The sequence below is a fragment of the Hemicordylus capensis genome, chromosome 2, assembly GCF_027244095.1.
Source record: "Hemicordylus capensis ecotype Gifberg chromosome 2, rHemCap1.1.pri, whole genome shotgun sequence".
Classification (NCBI taxonomy): Eukaryota; Metazoa; Chordata; class Lepidosauria; order Squamata; family Cordylidae; genus Hemicordylus; species Hemicordylus capensis.
The window spans coordinates 245,140,112-245,155,066 of record NC_069658.1 but is presented as its reverse complement, the minus strand read 5'-3'; the positions used below and the strand labels follow the sequence as shown (position 1 = coordinate 245,155,066).

Genomic DNA, 14,955 nt, shown 5'->3' with positions numbered 1-14,955 from the left:
GAAGTACTTAAGCAGGTCAGGTGAAGCTTTTCTTCTCATGAAGCTAAGGAGCAGGAAAAGCTTCCCTACTCAGTTTCTCTGGACCTTGAAACATTAAGAGCTCGGGTGTGTAAATCTTCCTGTCCTGGGCTTCTTCTCTCCCATTGTCTTCCTTCCAGGCACCAAGTATGCAGTTTAAGTGTCTAGGCTTCAACCCCTAGGGATTCATCGCAATCTCAAGGAGATCTCATGCAGCCTTCTATATCTTATTTTCATGGGAAGGGGCCTTTGGGTTTCTCAACTTCATTTAGCCAAGTGTATTCAAGAGGGAAGCTTTAGGAGATCACCTTAGAGATGTAGCTGGACAAATTGCTACCCTGCTTCCTAGGCCAGGTGCGGAGTGGTCTGGGGGTGTATGTTTGTTGGGCCTCCTGCTGTCACAAATCCTCCCAAACATTATGAGGGAAACTTCAGCTCTCATGGGGCTTCTAGCAACATGTGCATGGGGTAGGGGAGGGGTATCTCTCCAAAGAGCCTTGAGGATTTCTCATTGCATTGCATCTCTTCACTTCCTCCTGGAGCTCTCTTTCTGCCCTAAAATCATCACTCTCTGCTGTTGCAGCTGGATTGGAGAAGGCAGCTGTGAGATTTTCCTAGACTCCACCCGACACTGAGCAGAGGCAGCTGTGCACGGAAAGCAAGCAGCAAGAGGACAACCAGAAGGTCAGTCCAGAGAGGCACCTAGATAGGTTTGGTGCCTGGACCTAAAGGCTTTTGGAAACCAGCCTCCCCCCCACGATCCCCCCCCCAACAGACTGTGATTTCAAATATGTGGGTTTCTGAGGGCAAGAATGACCACTATACTCCCAGGAATGTAAAACTGCTATATTTATGCAAATATGCATTAGCAGAAACATTTCAGTCTGCAACTTAACATACTGTATTCCCATCCCACATAAATCTTTCCCCACTCCTCCACCCCCAGTGTCTAAAGCAGAGGTCGCACCTGGCACAGGTTACAGTCACACTCGGCCGCCCAATGCAGTTTTGGCCGGCTGGGTGTTGACCGCACCATCTGAACAGACTAAAGAGGATGGGGGGGGCACATGGTGTGGGGGCCCTGGACATCTGCTCAGAAGAGCACCTATGGGTCAACCACTTGGGAAAGTCAGGGAATGTTCTGAAGTTCCACTGAGGAAGCTTACAGGCTCCTCAGCATCTTCAAAATAAATGGGGTGGTTTTGATATTACATTACTCCTGAGTAGTAGTATTCAGTAACTTCATCTGGATGTCAGCCAACATGGCTAAGAGCATTCACTCAGGCGGAAATCCACACGAATCCCTCTGGGCAATTGCTTCCTTTAACCTAAATGCTCCTCACCCATAGGAGAAGCAGCTCTTCAGAATAGTCCTATAAATGTGGGAGGAGAGTCCTTACCCGTTCAAGTTTACCTTTTGGGCATCAGTCCTTGTGGAGATGAAAGAAATGTTCCTTGTGCTCAAGCACTGAGGGAAATGTTTCTCTAATCCTGGAACCTTCTAGACTTGGGAGGATGTGAGGGGAAAGGTACACCTCATAGAGGTGTACATGAATCTTCTGTGAGCCTTGTTTCAGCAGGGGTAAACCTGCAGGAGTAGCTGCTCAGGATCTCTATGTGCTATTTGGACTATTTCACAGTGCTTGACTAAGGTTATGGGCTATTGTGTTGAGTTGGCTTGACTCCAGGGCAACAGACCACCACAGTGTTGATTTGAGCAAAGTTTGGTCTAGAAATAATGAGAATTAAGTGCCCTCAGGTCAGTGTCAACTCTTAGGGACCACATACATTCTCTCCAGGATGCTCTGTCATAAACTTGACCTTTAAGGGCTCTCAGTGGATAAATTGGGGTACAGGAAAATAAGAATAGGTTAGGCAGGCAATAAAATCTTAACTAGTGGTATTACCAAGAATCTCACTTAGAGGAATTTTAGCTTAAGGTCTGAATTGTCAATGAATCAGTTTAAGGCTCACTGGAGAAAGGACTAATATTCAGGCTTAAAATGGGAAGGGAAGTGGCCAAGGAGGCTTAAAGTGATAGTAAGCTTGTAAATGGACTGACTAGTAAGGATGGTCAAGTAGGCTCGAGTTCTAACCAAAGTGGGCATTGCATTGGCAATACCAGTCTGGGTTCAAACCAATTGAGCCTAATTTGGTACGAATTGGTTCAAAGGCTCAAGCTTCCATGTTAGATGCTATCCTTCATTTTCTGTCACTTGTATTGCTTGACTTCATTTGCTAAGCTCATGCTTCCTTGATTGGCCAGATGGGTCTCGCTCTCTGGTAGGCTCTGCAGTGGTGCCACTCCTTGAGAACTGGCACCCTATTGGCCAGAGGGAAGGGCAAAGGTGGGGGCTCCAAAAGGAGGGAGTTTCAAATTTTATTTCAAGGCAAGCCTCTGGTCCTGCAAAATCACTCTTGCTGAAGTCCTCCTTGGCTTGTTGAGCTGAGGGCTGCTGCTTGCTGGTGAGGGTCTGCTTGAAGACTTGTGCTGTGTGTGTTCCCTTCAGTTCCCCTCTGCCTGCCTCTTTTATGCCTCACTCCTCCATCCCTCCCTGCTTTAACGTTCCCCTTGCCCTGGTGTGTTTTGTGTGCTTCTCCTGCTGGTCCCCCCTCCACCCCATGAGTGACTGTCTCTGTCCCTCCACCCCCCTCTTTTTGTTTTATTCAGTGTTTAATTTAACTTGTATGGTTAGGTGGGCAGCTGGAAAGCTGCTAATTCTGCCCTCCTCCTGCCCCGGCTGTGCGTGTCATTGTGCTCCCAGCCTGCCACTGGTCAGGAAAGCTTGTTTGTTGTTCTTCCCCTGGCCAGTGTGTGGGGCAGAAGAACTTCAGGACAAGGGGCTAAGTAGTTTTCTTTTTGGTGCCCCTTTTTTCCTTGGCTTTTGTTAAATAGGGCCTCCTTTCTGGTTTGCGTTGAGGGAAGTATTTTTCTGTGTCTTTTCAGCAAGTCCCAACAAAAATTGAATTGTGCTACTGTATGAGTTCTCTCAATGAATCCCTAATATAAAGAGTGTGTACATACACACACAGAGCCCAGAAAATCCACTTTGATAGACTGTTAAGAGTCCAGAAACTAAAGAATTCCTGAAAAAAGTCCCATAAACCTCATCGACCTGGGGCTCACAGGAGAGAGTTGTGGCATGCCCTGCTGTGACCCAAAACCCACTTTCGGATGCCCAGGTACACCCCAAGGGGGGGCTGCTTCATATCCCCATTATTCCCCATGGAAGAAATGCAAAAATTGAGAAAATCCTCCCCTCCACCAAAAATCATTAAAAACCAGAGGAGTGTGTGTTTGTTTTAGGGTTTGGGTGGTAGTTGGCACCTCTGGATGCATACCACCCACTCTGGTTTGCTTCTCTTAGGTCCTCTTCATAGGGAATAATGGGCTGGTTCGAGTCCCCATTATACCCTATGTAGAACCTTTTTGAACTGGTTCAAATTCAAACCCAATTTGAATCCAAACCCACTGAACCAGTTGGGGGGAGGGTTTGAACAAAATCAAAACTGTACCTCCCTACCCAGATTTGATGCTGGTTCAAATTTGAACCAAACAGGCCAAGCCAGTTTTGTGTACATCCCTACACACAAGTGGATTTCCTTGCAGGGACAAAACAGAAAGATAGGAAAGAGAGGGGGCAAGTGGTTTAGAGTTTTCACTCGCAAGTTTGAGAATGAATACGTTGTCGGTGTATTTCCATGCAACTCCTGAATCTGGTTCCAATACAGGTTCTGAGACGGGTTCTTCTCTTCTGACCATGTGTTTGGATCAGAGGTACAAGTAGGCAAATTCATGCCTTGGGGGAATGCACAAGTCATGAAACGTGTGTGGAACACTGGAATTAATGGTTACATAAATTGGTCAACGGTGGGTACGATCCTAAGCTTATCTGAGAAGCGAGACATCTCTTCCTGTTGCAGAGATGTGTTTTGCTTGAATCTTAATGACTTGGTCCTTGCCAGCTTATTAGTGCTATTGACTGTGGGGTTGGAATGTGCCAAACCTATCTGAGTGACTGCAGAGAAGATCAGCTAAGCTAATTCTCTGGCCAGAAGGGAGTTTTGCTATTTCCCTTTTTAGAGTGCATTTGACTTGGGGTGTACTTGCTAGCTGTCCCTTCTCTTTGACTGTCAGACAAAAAGAGGTTTTGGGGGGCTGACTCCCTGAAGTCCTTGGTAGTTATGTTACCTTGGGCAGCATTGCCCCATGTTTTACTTGTGCTAAGTGGGCACTGTTTGCCAAATATGGGTATGTACAGAGTTCATTATCCCATGAGTTCAGGTGTTCAAATGGAGGCCATGAACCCACAGCTCCAAATCACATAGAAGGGTGCTGTTTGCAGCTCCAAAATATGCTGTTTTGGCAATATCTGTATCTGAATCTGGGTACCAAATACGATGACCACTTTTGTACCTTCCTCCTTTTCTTTGCCTTAAAAAAAAAAAAGGGGTGCAAGTGCCCACGATAATCAAGTGCCCACTATATATTGGTGCCCACAATAATCTGCTGGCTGAGGCGCCTGTTTTGCTTCATGGAAGGGCTGACTCTGGCTTGCATGGTTTTGATTCTTTGATGGGACCAGGAAAGGGATCAGGAACTGTAACTTGAAAGGAGATTTTTGCCCAGTACAGAGGGGAAGCTTAAACTGAAGGAGCCACAAAGATGCTAATCAAAGTCCAGTTCTGGAGGTATGAATGCTGAGGTTATGGCCCAAACAATTCCTTCCCAAAGCAGCAGGAAGCTTCAATAATAGATCAAGCCTTTGATTTCTGGCTGAATGGAAAGAGAGTACCTTCTTCCTCTAGGTCCTCCATACCTGTCTCTAGCTTTACTAAACTGAGTACTGGTTTTTCGTCCAGGTTGGTAGAATCCTTTTGGAAATCTACATCAATACATCATTGTAGAATAGAAAAAATTCATAATGAACTAAACAGCTACACTACAGGAGAGAAAATCACAGGGGGCTTCCACTTGTCCAGGTGGAATTGGTCCTCTGGCGAGGATGAGATTTTTGACTATATCGGCATTTCCCAACAGGTGTGCTGCTTGACTCTGGCTGGCATGCCACACTAACTCACTCTGAGTCTGCTGCACAACTGGGCATCTCAGTTGTGAAATTGACTTACTCCCTTCTTCACAAGGAGGGACGTGTTGTCCTTGCTGCATTACAGGGCAAGGCAGCTTCAGGAGGGACACAAGGCATAGCTATGAATAGAAATAAGGACTGCATGGGACTAAAGAGGTGCAAGCAAGTGAAAAATAAACTTAAAAGTGTTGTGTTATGCCAGTGCCACTGGGGGGGGGAGTATATGTTGTGGAGCAGTGTTCCCCTACTTCCCCCATCTATGTATGGCTTGTGATGAGAAAGGTTGGACATACTGGTCTCTACCTATGGCTGTACTCTGGGAACCTACCTGACTGTAACTGGAATCGAGTATCCTCTGTGACCTCCCATCTGACTAACTTCCAGGATCATTTTGGAGGGGCTGATCTGAGGCTCTCTTCCACTTCTTTGTGCTCTTATTGCATTTCTCTTATTATTCCCGAAGGTGATATGCAGAATGATGCGAGTGAAGACCAATTATATCCATTATCACAAGCAGAAGTAGATGAACTATATGAAGCCTTTCTAAACGAAACAGATCATGGAGGCTTGGCTAGGAACCTTCCAGAAGGTCAGGAGCCCCCCCCCCCATGAGGAAAAATCATAGAAACTAGCTGGGCTGGGCACCCCTTTCCTCCCATTGCGAGGGCCGTCCTTAGGGTGGTGTGACTGTGGCAATTGCCCCAAGCCCCACATTGGCACTGGCCCCACACAGAGCACACTGCAGTGCAGCCTACCCTCCTCTCCCTCAGCCCCGGCCACTTATCTTTCCCTGCAGCCAAGCCAGAGCCCATCTTTTGTGTCTCTGTGTAGCTTAAAAGGCTACCAGGCAAACTGCTAGAGCTCCATCTCTCTTGCCTCTCAGCTGTTTGGCGGGTGGGTGGGGCTTGCAGAGAAGCCTCCATGCAGGCCTCCCTGAAGCCTGAGGCTCAGCAAAGCGGCAGGCAGAGACTGTCCAGCACCAGAGCTCTCTGCAGACTGCCCAGCCCAGCCTTAGTACTGGAGAGATGATGTGATTTCCTTTTTGTGGATATCTCCCCCCCCCCGCTTGAATATATAGGGACTGGCATTGGTATTGAGCAGAGATGAAGGGCAAGTTGGGAGGAATACGTATATTTAAACTGAAGTGGTTTGAACAAATTGTTGGGTTTAAAAGAGAACCCACCCAGAAAATCCTATAAGTGGCTTTTTTCATGGCAGAAAATTACAAAAACTTCTGGAACAAACAATATATAGTTGGTTAACTTGTTTATGAATGCAGTATGATCAAGTTGATTTGCAACACAGAAGGCCTGAGAACTGTGAAGCATCTGTGCTAAATTTGGTCTGTGCTGAGCATAAGTGTATGTATTAATATTGAAATTGCCGAACATGTAACAGCACCACCACCCACTGCCCCTCCATGATGCTCCACACCTGGGTTCCTCCTGTGCTCAAGGACGGTCACTGGCCCTCCACCCCCAGCAGCTAGGTTGGCATTAGGCCCAAGGGGGCTTGGTTGCCACCACCCCTCCACCATCGCTGACAGTTAGGTGGCCGCTGTAGGGCTGCTTTGATGCCCTCTCCATGGTGCTGAACAGCTTGGTTGCTACTGGGTAGGAGTCCTTCCTTCTCCACCAAGCCCATGGCACCTGAGTAGCTCTCGAATGGGAATGGACAGTGACGGAGGAAACGGGAGTGGGGAGGTGCTTGGCTCCATCTGCCTCCATTACAACTGCACAGAGAGGAGAGAGGTTCCATTGGCAGAGCCAGAAGAAGAGCGTCTTCTGTTCCACCCCGCTGTGTGCGCACTGCACGCACAAGTGATGCTTCTTGCACATGGTGTCACCAACAAACGGGGCATGTTGTGAGAGCTCTCCGGAGCTCATTTCCAGCCAGCGTTTGCTGACTGGCTGTGTTATTTCCTTTCCTCTACCTCCAGCAAAGGAGGGAAAGGAAAATAATGCAGCCAGCCAGAGGAGCTCCAGAGTGCTGGGGCTCTTGTGCTTGTGTCCTGCACCCAGGGCATCTCGCGTGGCCCTCTTCACCAGTGGCCCAGATTCCTTGAACCCTACCGCTGAATAGTGGCTCCACCCCTCGAAGGTTCAGTGACAAAGGAGTGCAAAAATGGGGCATGCCTGCAAAGTTGCAGGGCTGCTCCCCCCCTACTGTTTCTTGCTTCTTCCAAACAGGGTTAGGGATGGTGCCATAAAGATGGAGTCAGTCAGCCAGTAGCTCCAAGGCTCCCAGTTAATCAGGGGGGCCTGAGCCCCAGGGCCAGGCGCAAATGATTCTGCTCTTCCCGATCACCACAGTTATACGGAACAATGACTGAATAAGGTTCAGAAGTGGACTGTATTCCACGTGAGCTCATGTTACAGGTGCCACAAGACGCTTGCATTGCAATTGGGAATCCCAGTGAGGAGAGAACAGAGAGCTGGAATTTTGAAGCTGCATAGAAAGCTGCCTTATACTGGGTCAGACTCTTGAGACATCTAGCTACGGCTGGTCAACACTGACAGGCAGCAGCTCTCCAGAGTTACTGATGGGGTGAATCCCAGCTCTACCTGGAGACTGAGAGAGTTTGGTTTCATTGCCAATTACAGAGAATGGGCTGATCTGATATTTTTAGCAAAACAGGAAGCTCCCTTCTATGGATTCAGACCATTGGTCTATCTAGCTCAGTATTATCTACACAGACTGGCAGCAGCTTCTCCAAGGTTGCAGGCAGGAGTCTCTCTCTGCACTGTCTTGGAGATACTGCCAGGGCAGGGAACCTGTTTCATGCAAGCATGCAGGTGCTCTTCCCAGAGCGGCCCCATCCCCTAAGGGGAATATCTCAGTGTCCACATGTATTCTCCCATCCAAGTGCAAAACAGAATGGGCCCTGCTTAGCAAAGGGGGCAATTCAAGCTTGTTATGGCAAGACCAGCTCTCCCTTGAGCTTATACAGTTTTTCTCTCTTTATTCAAGGAGGTGCTGTGCAGGAGAGTGAAAATGAAGGGGAACCACATGTAATACCCGGAGGAGCCCAGCATGAGATGCCAGCTGTTAGTTCACCCCAGAGGATTCACTTAGGACCAGGATCATATATTTGCCCAGTGTGTGGAAAAAGCTGCACTTATCGCTCTGACCTTACTAAACATCTAAGAATCCACACAGGGGAAAAACCATATGAATGCTTGGAATGTGGACGAGCATTTAAGGACAGGTCCAACCTTATTAGACATAGAATGACCCACACAGCTGAGAAACCATATGAATGCCCAGTGTGTGCCCAAAGATTCAGCCGTAGGGGAAGCCTTATGGTCCATCAAAGAATTCACACAGGGGAAAGACCATATGGATGCCTGGACTGTGAGGAAAAGTTCCGACTCAAGGAAAGCCTTATTAACCACCAAAGAATCCACTCAGGGGAGAAACCATATAAATGTTTGGTGTGTGGGAAACGTTTCAGACAGAAGAAAAGCCTTTCTAGACACCAAAGAATCCACAAAGCAGAGAATGAATGCTCAGGAGGTGGAAAGAGCTCCTGCCAGGGAACAATCCCGATTGAACATCAGACAGCTTACTGGGCAACACGGACTTATAAATGCTCACACTGTAATGAGAGCTTTGCTGATCCCTTGGGCTTGGAGGAACATGAGAAAACACACAATGGAGAAAGCAGCTCATAACTGCATGTTTGGAAAGAGGTTCCTTAGCAGCTCATGTTATATTTTACATCAAGAAATCCTGGAGAATGCAAGATTACTATCTGAGCACAACAGTGCAGTTAGGAAATCAGATGAAGCCAGCTCTGAGTATGTTGCTTTTCTGTACGTTGGAAAGCACTTGCATGCTGCTGGGCCTTTTTCGATTAGTTGCTGTCTGTGAGGACCTCCCAGCATATACTTCTACAGTCCACTGAAGATTTTAATTTCATGTTTTATCTTGAGAGGTTCAATAGTATTAATCATTTTATTCTTTTATGGAAACACAGAGAGCAGACAGATACACTGCAGCCAATGGTTGACATGCAGAATATTACACCAACACACATGTTAAACAGGAGGAAGGTTTTCCAGCCACCTGCCTTCCTGGGGAAAGCTTTCTGTAGCTTCTGAAAACATATCCCTGAGGGCTGTGTGACTCACAGGGACATGTGTTTCGGCCACACCGGCAGCTTCCAAGGGATGAAGAGTGACACAGAAACATTGCTGGCCTGGGAGTGTGCGTGCACTCAAGATGTGCTCACAGTTCCTTATTCTGGATGTCAGCTGATATTTTTAGATCAAATAATATTCACATGACAAGAAAATGGCCTGACTGTTCAGATTGTAGCAAAGTATTCTGTGATAATCAGGCTGGATTAACATGGAAACCATTCAGGAGGAAAGGAAACCTGAATCTGCATGGAAAAGCAGCCGCGAAGGAAGGGAAATGTATCAAAGACTTCTGTTGTTCCAACTGAAATGTACATGAAGATACCAGCTGCTACTTTTCAGATATTTAACATAGTTTCTTTTTATCACTGCTTCTGTATTGGACTGTATTCACCTTGCTTATTAAAATTTTGTGAACTTTTTGGGTTTTTTATATCATGGTTTTAAATAGTTTCTCTACCAAGACAAGAGGCACTCAAAGTATTTTACATAGAAATAAGAATGAAATGTGGTTCCAGTTGCAGATGGGGAGGTGAACTGGTCTTGTGGTAGCAAGCATGAATTGTCCCCTTGGCTAAGGAGGGTCCACCCTGGCTTGCATTGGAATGGGAGACATGTGTGAGCACTGGGATGAGGCTACTCTGGGAAGATGCTTGCATGAATAGCAATAGCAATAGCACTTACATTTATATACCTCTCTATAGCCGAAGCTCTCTAAGCGGTTTACAATGATTTAGCATATTAGAAGAAGGTTCCAAGTTTCCCTCCTGGCATCTCTAGATAGGGCTGAGAGAGACTCCTGCTCGTAACCTTGGAGAAGCCACTGCCAGTCAGGGTAGACAATACTGATGAAATCATAGAAGGCAGCTTCCTAAGGGCTCACCGTTTAAGATACACTGGGTACGTCAATGGGGCACTTGCCCACTATGACCTACACCTGCATTAGCCTGCATCTTCTCCGTTCTCTCACTTGGTTAAAAAGCAAGATCCTTTAAAGTGTGTTACCCGTAGTTATGCTATACTAAGCAGTAACCTGAAAGCCCCTTTGAACACAATTGGTTTGTATGGATGTGGTACTGGTTGCCAGTTGGATAATTGTAATGGTAGCTTTAGTGTCCTAGATTCCATGTGACTGTTCCAGTGAACGGACAAACCTTGGATGCAGATTTAATAATAGACATTTTAGGACCAAGTTACCTGGGAGAGCCCCGCCTTCTGCATGATCCCCACTATACATTAAGGCTATCAAGAGAGGTCAGTCTCCAAATGCTGCCAGCTCATCTGATGGCTGCTCAGGAGTAGACCTTCTCTGTAGTTGCTCCAGGGTTGTGGAATGCACTCCCTATAGACATTTAGAGGAGTGGTCACCCTCTTTTAGAGCCCTTAACATGCTTTTTTAAAAGCCTGGCTTTTAGTAATTTTTGAATGTTTTAAATTGTTTTAATAGCTATTTTTATTGTCTTTGTGAACCACCATGATCCTTTGGTGTCAGGCAGTATATAAATTAAATAATATATCCAGGTGTGGAGCCACCATTGAGTGAACGGGTTCAAAGAACCTGGGCCACGCCCAATCAGGAGTTGTACCTCGCGGGCCCGACACCCCCCCCCAGTCTGATGTCAGATGCTGGGCTGTTGGTTTAGCTCCCAAGCGGGGGCTGTGCAGCCCCCCTTCGGGAATTAAATGTCCGCTGCATTTGGGGCGTGGACAGGAGCGGCTCTTCCCTGTCTTTAAGGCAGGGAAAAGAGCTGCCCCTGGCTGCACTGCGAATGCAGCGGCAGCCAAAACCTAACTCCCCAAGGGGCTGCGCGGCCCCTTCGGGAGTTAAATGCCCATCGCTCCGGTGTCCAAAATGGAGGCTGTGTGCCCCCAGCTCCAAATCACATAGAGGGGTGCTGTTTGCAGCCCCAAAACAAGTTGTTTTGGCAACATCTGTGCCTGAATCTGGGTACGAAATACAATGCTTTTGTACCATCCTCCTTTTCTTGACCTTAAAAAAAAAAAAAAAGGATGCAGGTGGGTATATTGGTGCCCACAATAATCTGCTTGCAGGGTTTTGATGGGATGAGGAATTGTAACCTGAAGAGAGATTTTTGTCCAGTCCAGAAGGTGAAGTTTAAACTGAAGGAGCCACAAAGGTGCTAATCAAAGTCCAGTTCTGGAGGTATGAATGCTGATGTTATGGCCCAACCAATTCCTTCCCAAAGCAGCAAGAAGCTCCAACAATAGATCGAGCCTTTGATCCCTGGCTGAATGGAAAGGGAGCACCTTCTTCCTTTAGTTGGCCCATACCTGTCTCTAGCATTACTAAACGGAGTACTAGTTTCTCGTTCAGGTTGATAGAACCTTTTTGGAAATCTAGATCAATACATCATTGCTGAATAGAAAAATTTCATAATGAACTAAACTTGAACTAAAATTTAATAATGAACTAAACTTGCTAACTTGGCAAAGAGGCACCTTTTAACATGGTGATTCTGTTTATTCACTGTACCTCCAGTGACTGTTGTTGGTGACTATCTTATGTTTCTTTTTAGATTGTGAGCCCTTCAGGGACAGGGAGCCATCTTATTTGTTTGTTATTTCTCTGTGTAAACTGCCCTGAGCCATTTTCGGAAGGGAGGTATAGAAATCAAATCACATCAAATAAATAAATAAACAGCTGCAGTACAGGAGAGCAAACCACAGGAGGCTTCCAGCTGTCTAGGTGGGGTTTGGTCCTGTAGCGAGAATGAGATTTTTGTCTATATCGGTATTTCCCAACAGGTGTGCTGCTGAACACTGGCTGGTGTGCTGGACTAAATTGCTCTGAGTCTGCTGCACAACTGGGCATTTCAATCATGAAGTTGACTTGTTCCCTTCTTCAGCGGGAGGGACGTGTCCTCCTTGCTGCGTTACAGGGCAAGGCAGCTCCAGGAGGGATACAAGGCATAGCTATGAATAAGAATTAGGACTGCATGGGACTAAAGAGGCAGAAGCAAGTGAAAAGTAAACTTAGAAGTGTTATGTAGTGCCATTGCCACTGCAAAAAATAGTATATCTTGTGTAGCAGTGTTCTCCAGTCCCGTCCCCCCCCAAACCCCTATGTATGTATGGCTTGTGATGAGAAAGGTTGGAAATTACTGGTCTCTACCTATGGCTGTACTCTGGGAACCTATCTGATGCAACTGGAATCCAGTAGCCTCTGAAACCCCATCTGACCAAATTTCCAGGATCATTTAGGAGTGGCTGATCTTTTTGGGAATTCTCTCTGGTAGGAGAAACCCTTTTCCATTATAGCAGAGTGCACAGAGGCACAACACAGCAGAATTTATTTATTTATTATTAAAACTTTTATACCGCCCTTCCAAAAGGCTCAGGGCGGTTTACATTAAAACACCATTAAAATCAGTTAATAATTAAAACAAAAATTATAGAGCATAAAACAATGATTAACAATTAAAAACATCATAAAACAACAAATAATCAGAACAATTTAAAAACAGGTTTTTAAAAGCTGAGAAACCCTGGTTGAAGAGATGTGTTTTCTGAAGATTGCCAGAGGTGGGAAGGATCGTATCTCAGAAGGGAGCGCATTCCACAATCTCAGGGCAGCAGCCGAGAAGGCCCGTCTCTGTGTAGCCACCAATCGAGTTGGTGGCAACTGGAGACGGACCTCCTCAAGTGACCTCAATGGCCGGTGGGGCTCATAGCGAAGAAGACGCTCTCTTAAATACCCAGGGCCTAAGCCGTTTAGGACTTTATAAATTATAACTAGCACTTTGTATTTCGCCCAGAAACCTATTGGCAGCCAGTGTAACTCCATCAACAAAGAAGTAATGTGGTCTCTCCGAGATGACCTGGAGACCAACCTGGCTGCCGCATTCTGAACCAACTGAAGTTTCCGGACTACGTACAAAGGCAGCCCCACGTAGAGCGCATTACAGAAGTCCAGTCTGGAGGTTACCAACAAATGTACCACTGTTTTGAGGTCATTGATCTCAAGAAACGGGCGCAGCTGGTGTATCAGCCGGAGCTGATAGAAGGCACCCCTGGCCACAGCCTCAACCTGAGAAACCAAGGAGAGACGTTGATCCAGTACTCCCAGACTGCGAACCTGTTCCTTTTGGGGAAGTGTGACCCCGTCTAGAACAGGCAGATCAAAATCGTCTCTAGAGTTCCGACCCCGCACAATAAGTACCTCTGTCTTATCTGGATTCAGCTTCAGTTTATTCTCCCTCATCCAGCCCATTACTGCTTCCAGGCAGGCATTTAGGGAGGATATGCCAACTCCTGAAGAAGTTGACATGGAGAAGTAGATCTGGGTGTCATCAGCATACTGGTAACACCCAGCTCCAAATCCCCTGATGATCTCTCCCAGCGGTTTCATGTAGATGTTAAAAAGCATTGGAGAGAGCATGGAGCCTTGAGGGACACCATACTTAAGCTCAGATTTTGAAGGGCAACAATCTCCAATCGACACATCTGGAATCTGTCCGAGAGGTAGGAGTGGAACCACTGTAAAACAGTGCCTCCCACCCCCAACCCCCTCAGACATTCCAGAAAGATACTATGGTCAATAGTATCGAAAGCCGCTGACAGATCCAAGAGGACCAACAGAGTCACACTTCCTCTGTCAATTGCCAATTGGAGATCATCCATCAGGCCAACCAAGGCAGTCTCCACCCCATAGCCAGTTTGAAATGGGTCTAGATAATCAGTTTCCTCCAAGACCGCCTGGAGCTGAGAGGCCACCACCCTCTCAATTACCTTGTCCAGCCATGGGAGATTGGAAACTGGCCTATAATTGCTCAACTCTGAGGGATCTAACGCAGGCTTCTTTAGAAGAGGTCTAATAATTGCCTCCTTAAGACAAGGAGGCATCCCGCCCTCCCTCAGAGAAGCATTTATTATTTCTACCAGGCCGCCTACAACAGCCTCCCTGCTAGATAGAACAAGCCATGCTGGACAAGGATCAAGAGGACAAATGGTAGGCCTCACCGCTCCAAGCAGCTTGTCCACATCATCATGAGTTACAAACTGAAATTGATCCAGTTGAATCGTATAAGAGGAGTTGTCGGACACCTCCAGTTCAAACATCAAATTAATTGTGGAGTCCCCATGTAGGTCAGCCCGAATCCGAGAGATTTTATCTGTGAAAAATTCATTAAACACACCACAGTGGGTAACTGATGCCTCCAAATTCTGGTTCAAGGGAGAGGGAGCAGATACTAGTCCCCTCACAACCCTGAACAACTCCGCTGGACGTGAATTCGCAGAGGCAATACGGGCAGAAAAGAACCGCTTCTTTGCCGCACATATTGCCTGAGCATAGATCTTTAAATGTGCTCCATGTCGTCATCTGTCGTCATCTGTTGGATTTGAGTCGAGTCTTTCTCCACTTGCACTCCAGTTGCCTACCTTGCCGCTTCAGCCCCCATAGATCTTCCGTATACCAAGGGGCCAATTTTGAAGCAGGTCGGAGGGGATGCTTAGGCATGCGTGTATGCTGAGAGTAAACATACATACACGCGTATGAGAGTAAACTCAGTAAACTGAGAGTAAACTCAGCATACACGCATACTTAGGCATGCGTGTATGCTGAGAGTAAAGTAACTTGGAGCCAGTTCATAGTTTCAAATCAATATAAATGGTATTTATTAGAGAATGCCATTCTAGATAGGAAAGTGAGGAGTTAGGGTCTCTAATCTATCTATCTAGCTGAA

General features: G+C 46.6%; 1 protein-coding gene across 4 annotated transcripts; it reads left to right on the top strand.

Annotated features, from left to right (window-relative positions):
• On the top strand, positions 1-9,683 carry LOC128342693 (zinc finger protein 239-like). 4 transcript variants are annotated; one of them, XM_053290419.1, is made up of 4 exons: positions 1-105; positions 602-702; positions 5,572-5,697; positions 8,079-9,683. In XM_053290419.1, exons 3-4 carry the CDS (start codon positions 5,577-5,579, stop codon positions 8,780-8,782), a joined length of 825 nt encoding a protein of 274 aa, XP_053146394.1. In that variant the 5' UTR covers positions 1-105; positions 602-702; positions 5,572-5,576; the 3' UTR covers positions 8,783-9,683. The 4 variants fall into 4 exon arrangements, with proteins under 4 accessions (XP_053146394.1, XP_053146396.1, XP_053146395.1 ...); XM_053290421.1 differs by lacking the exon at positions 1-105 and adding an exon at positions 114-165; XM_053290420.1 differs by lacking the exon at positions 1-105 and adding an exon at positions 184-372.
• Positions 9,684-14,955: the final 5,272 nt, after the last annotated feature.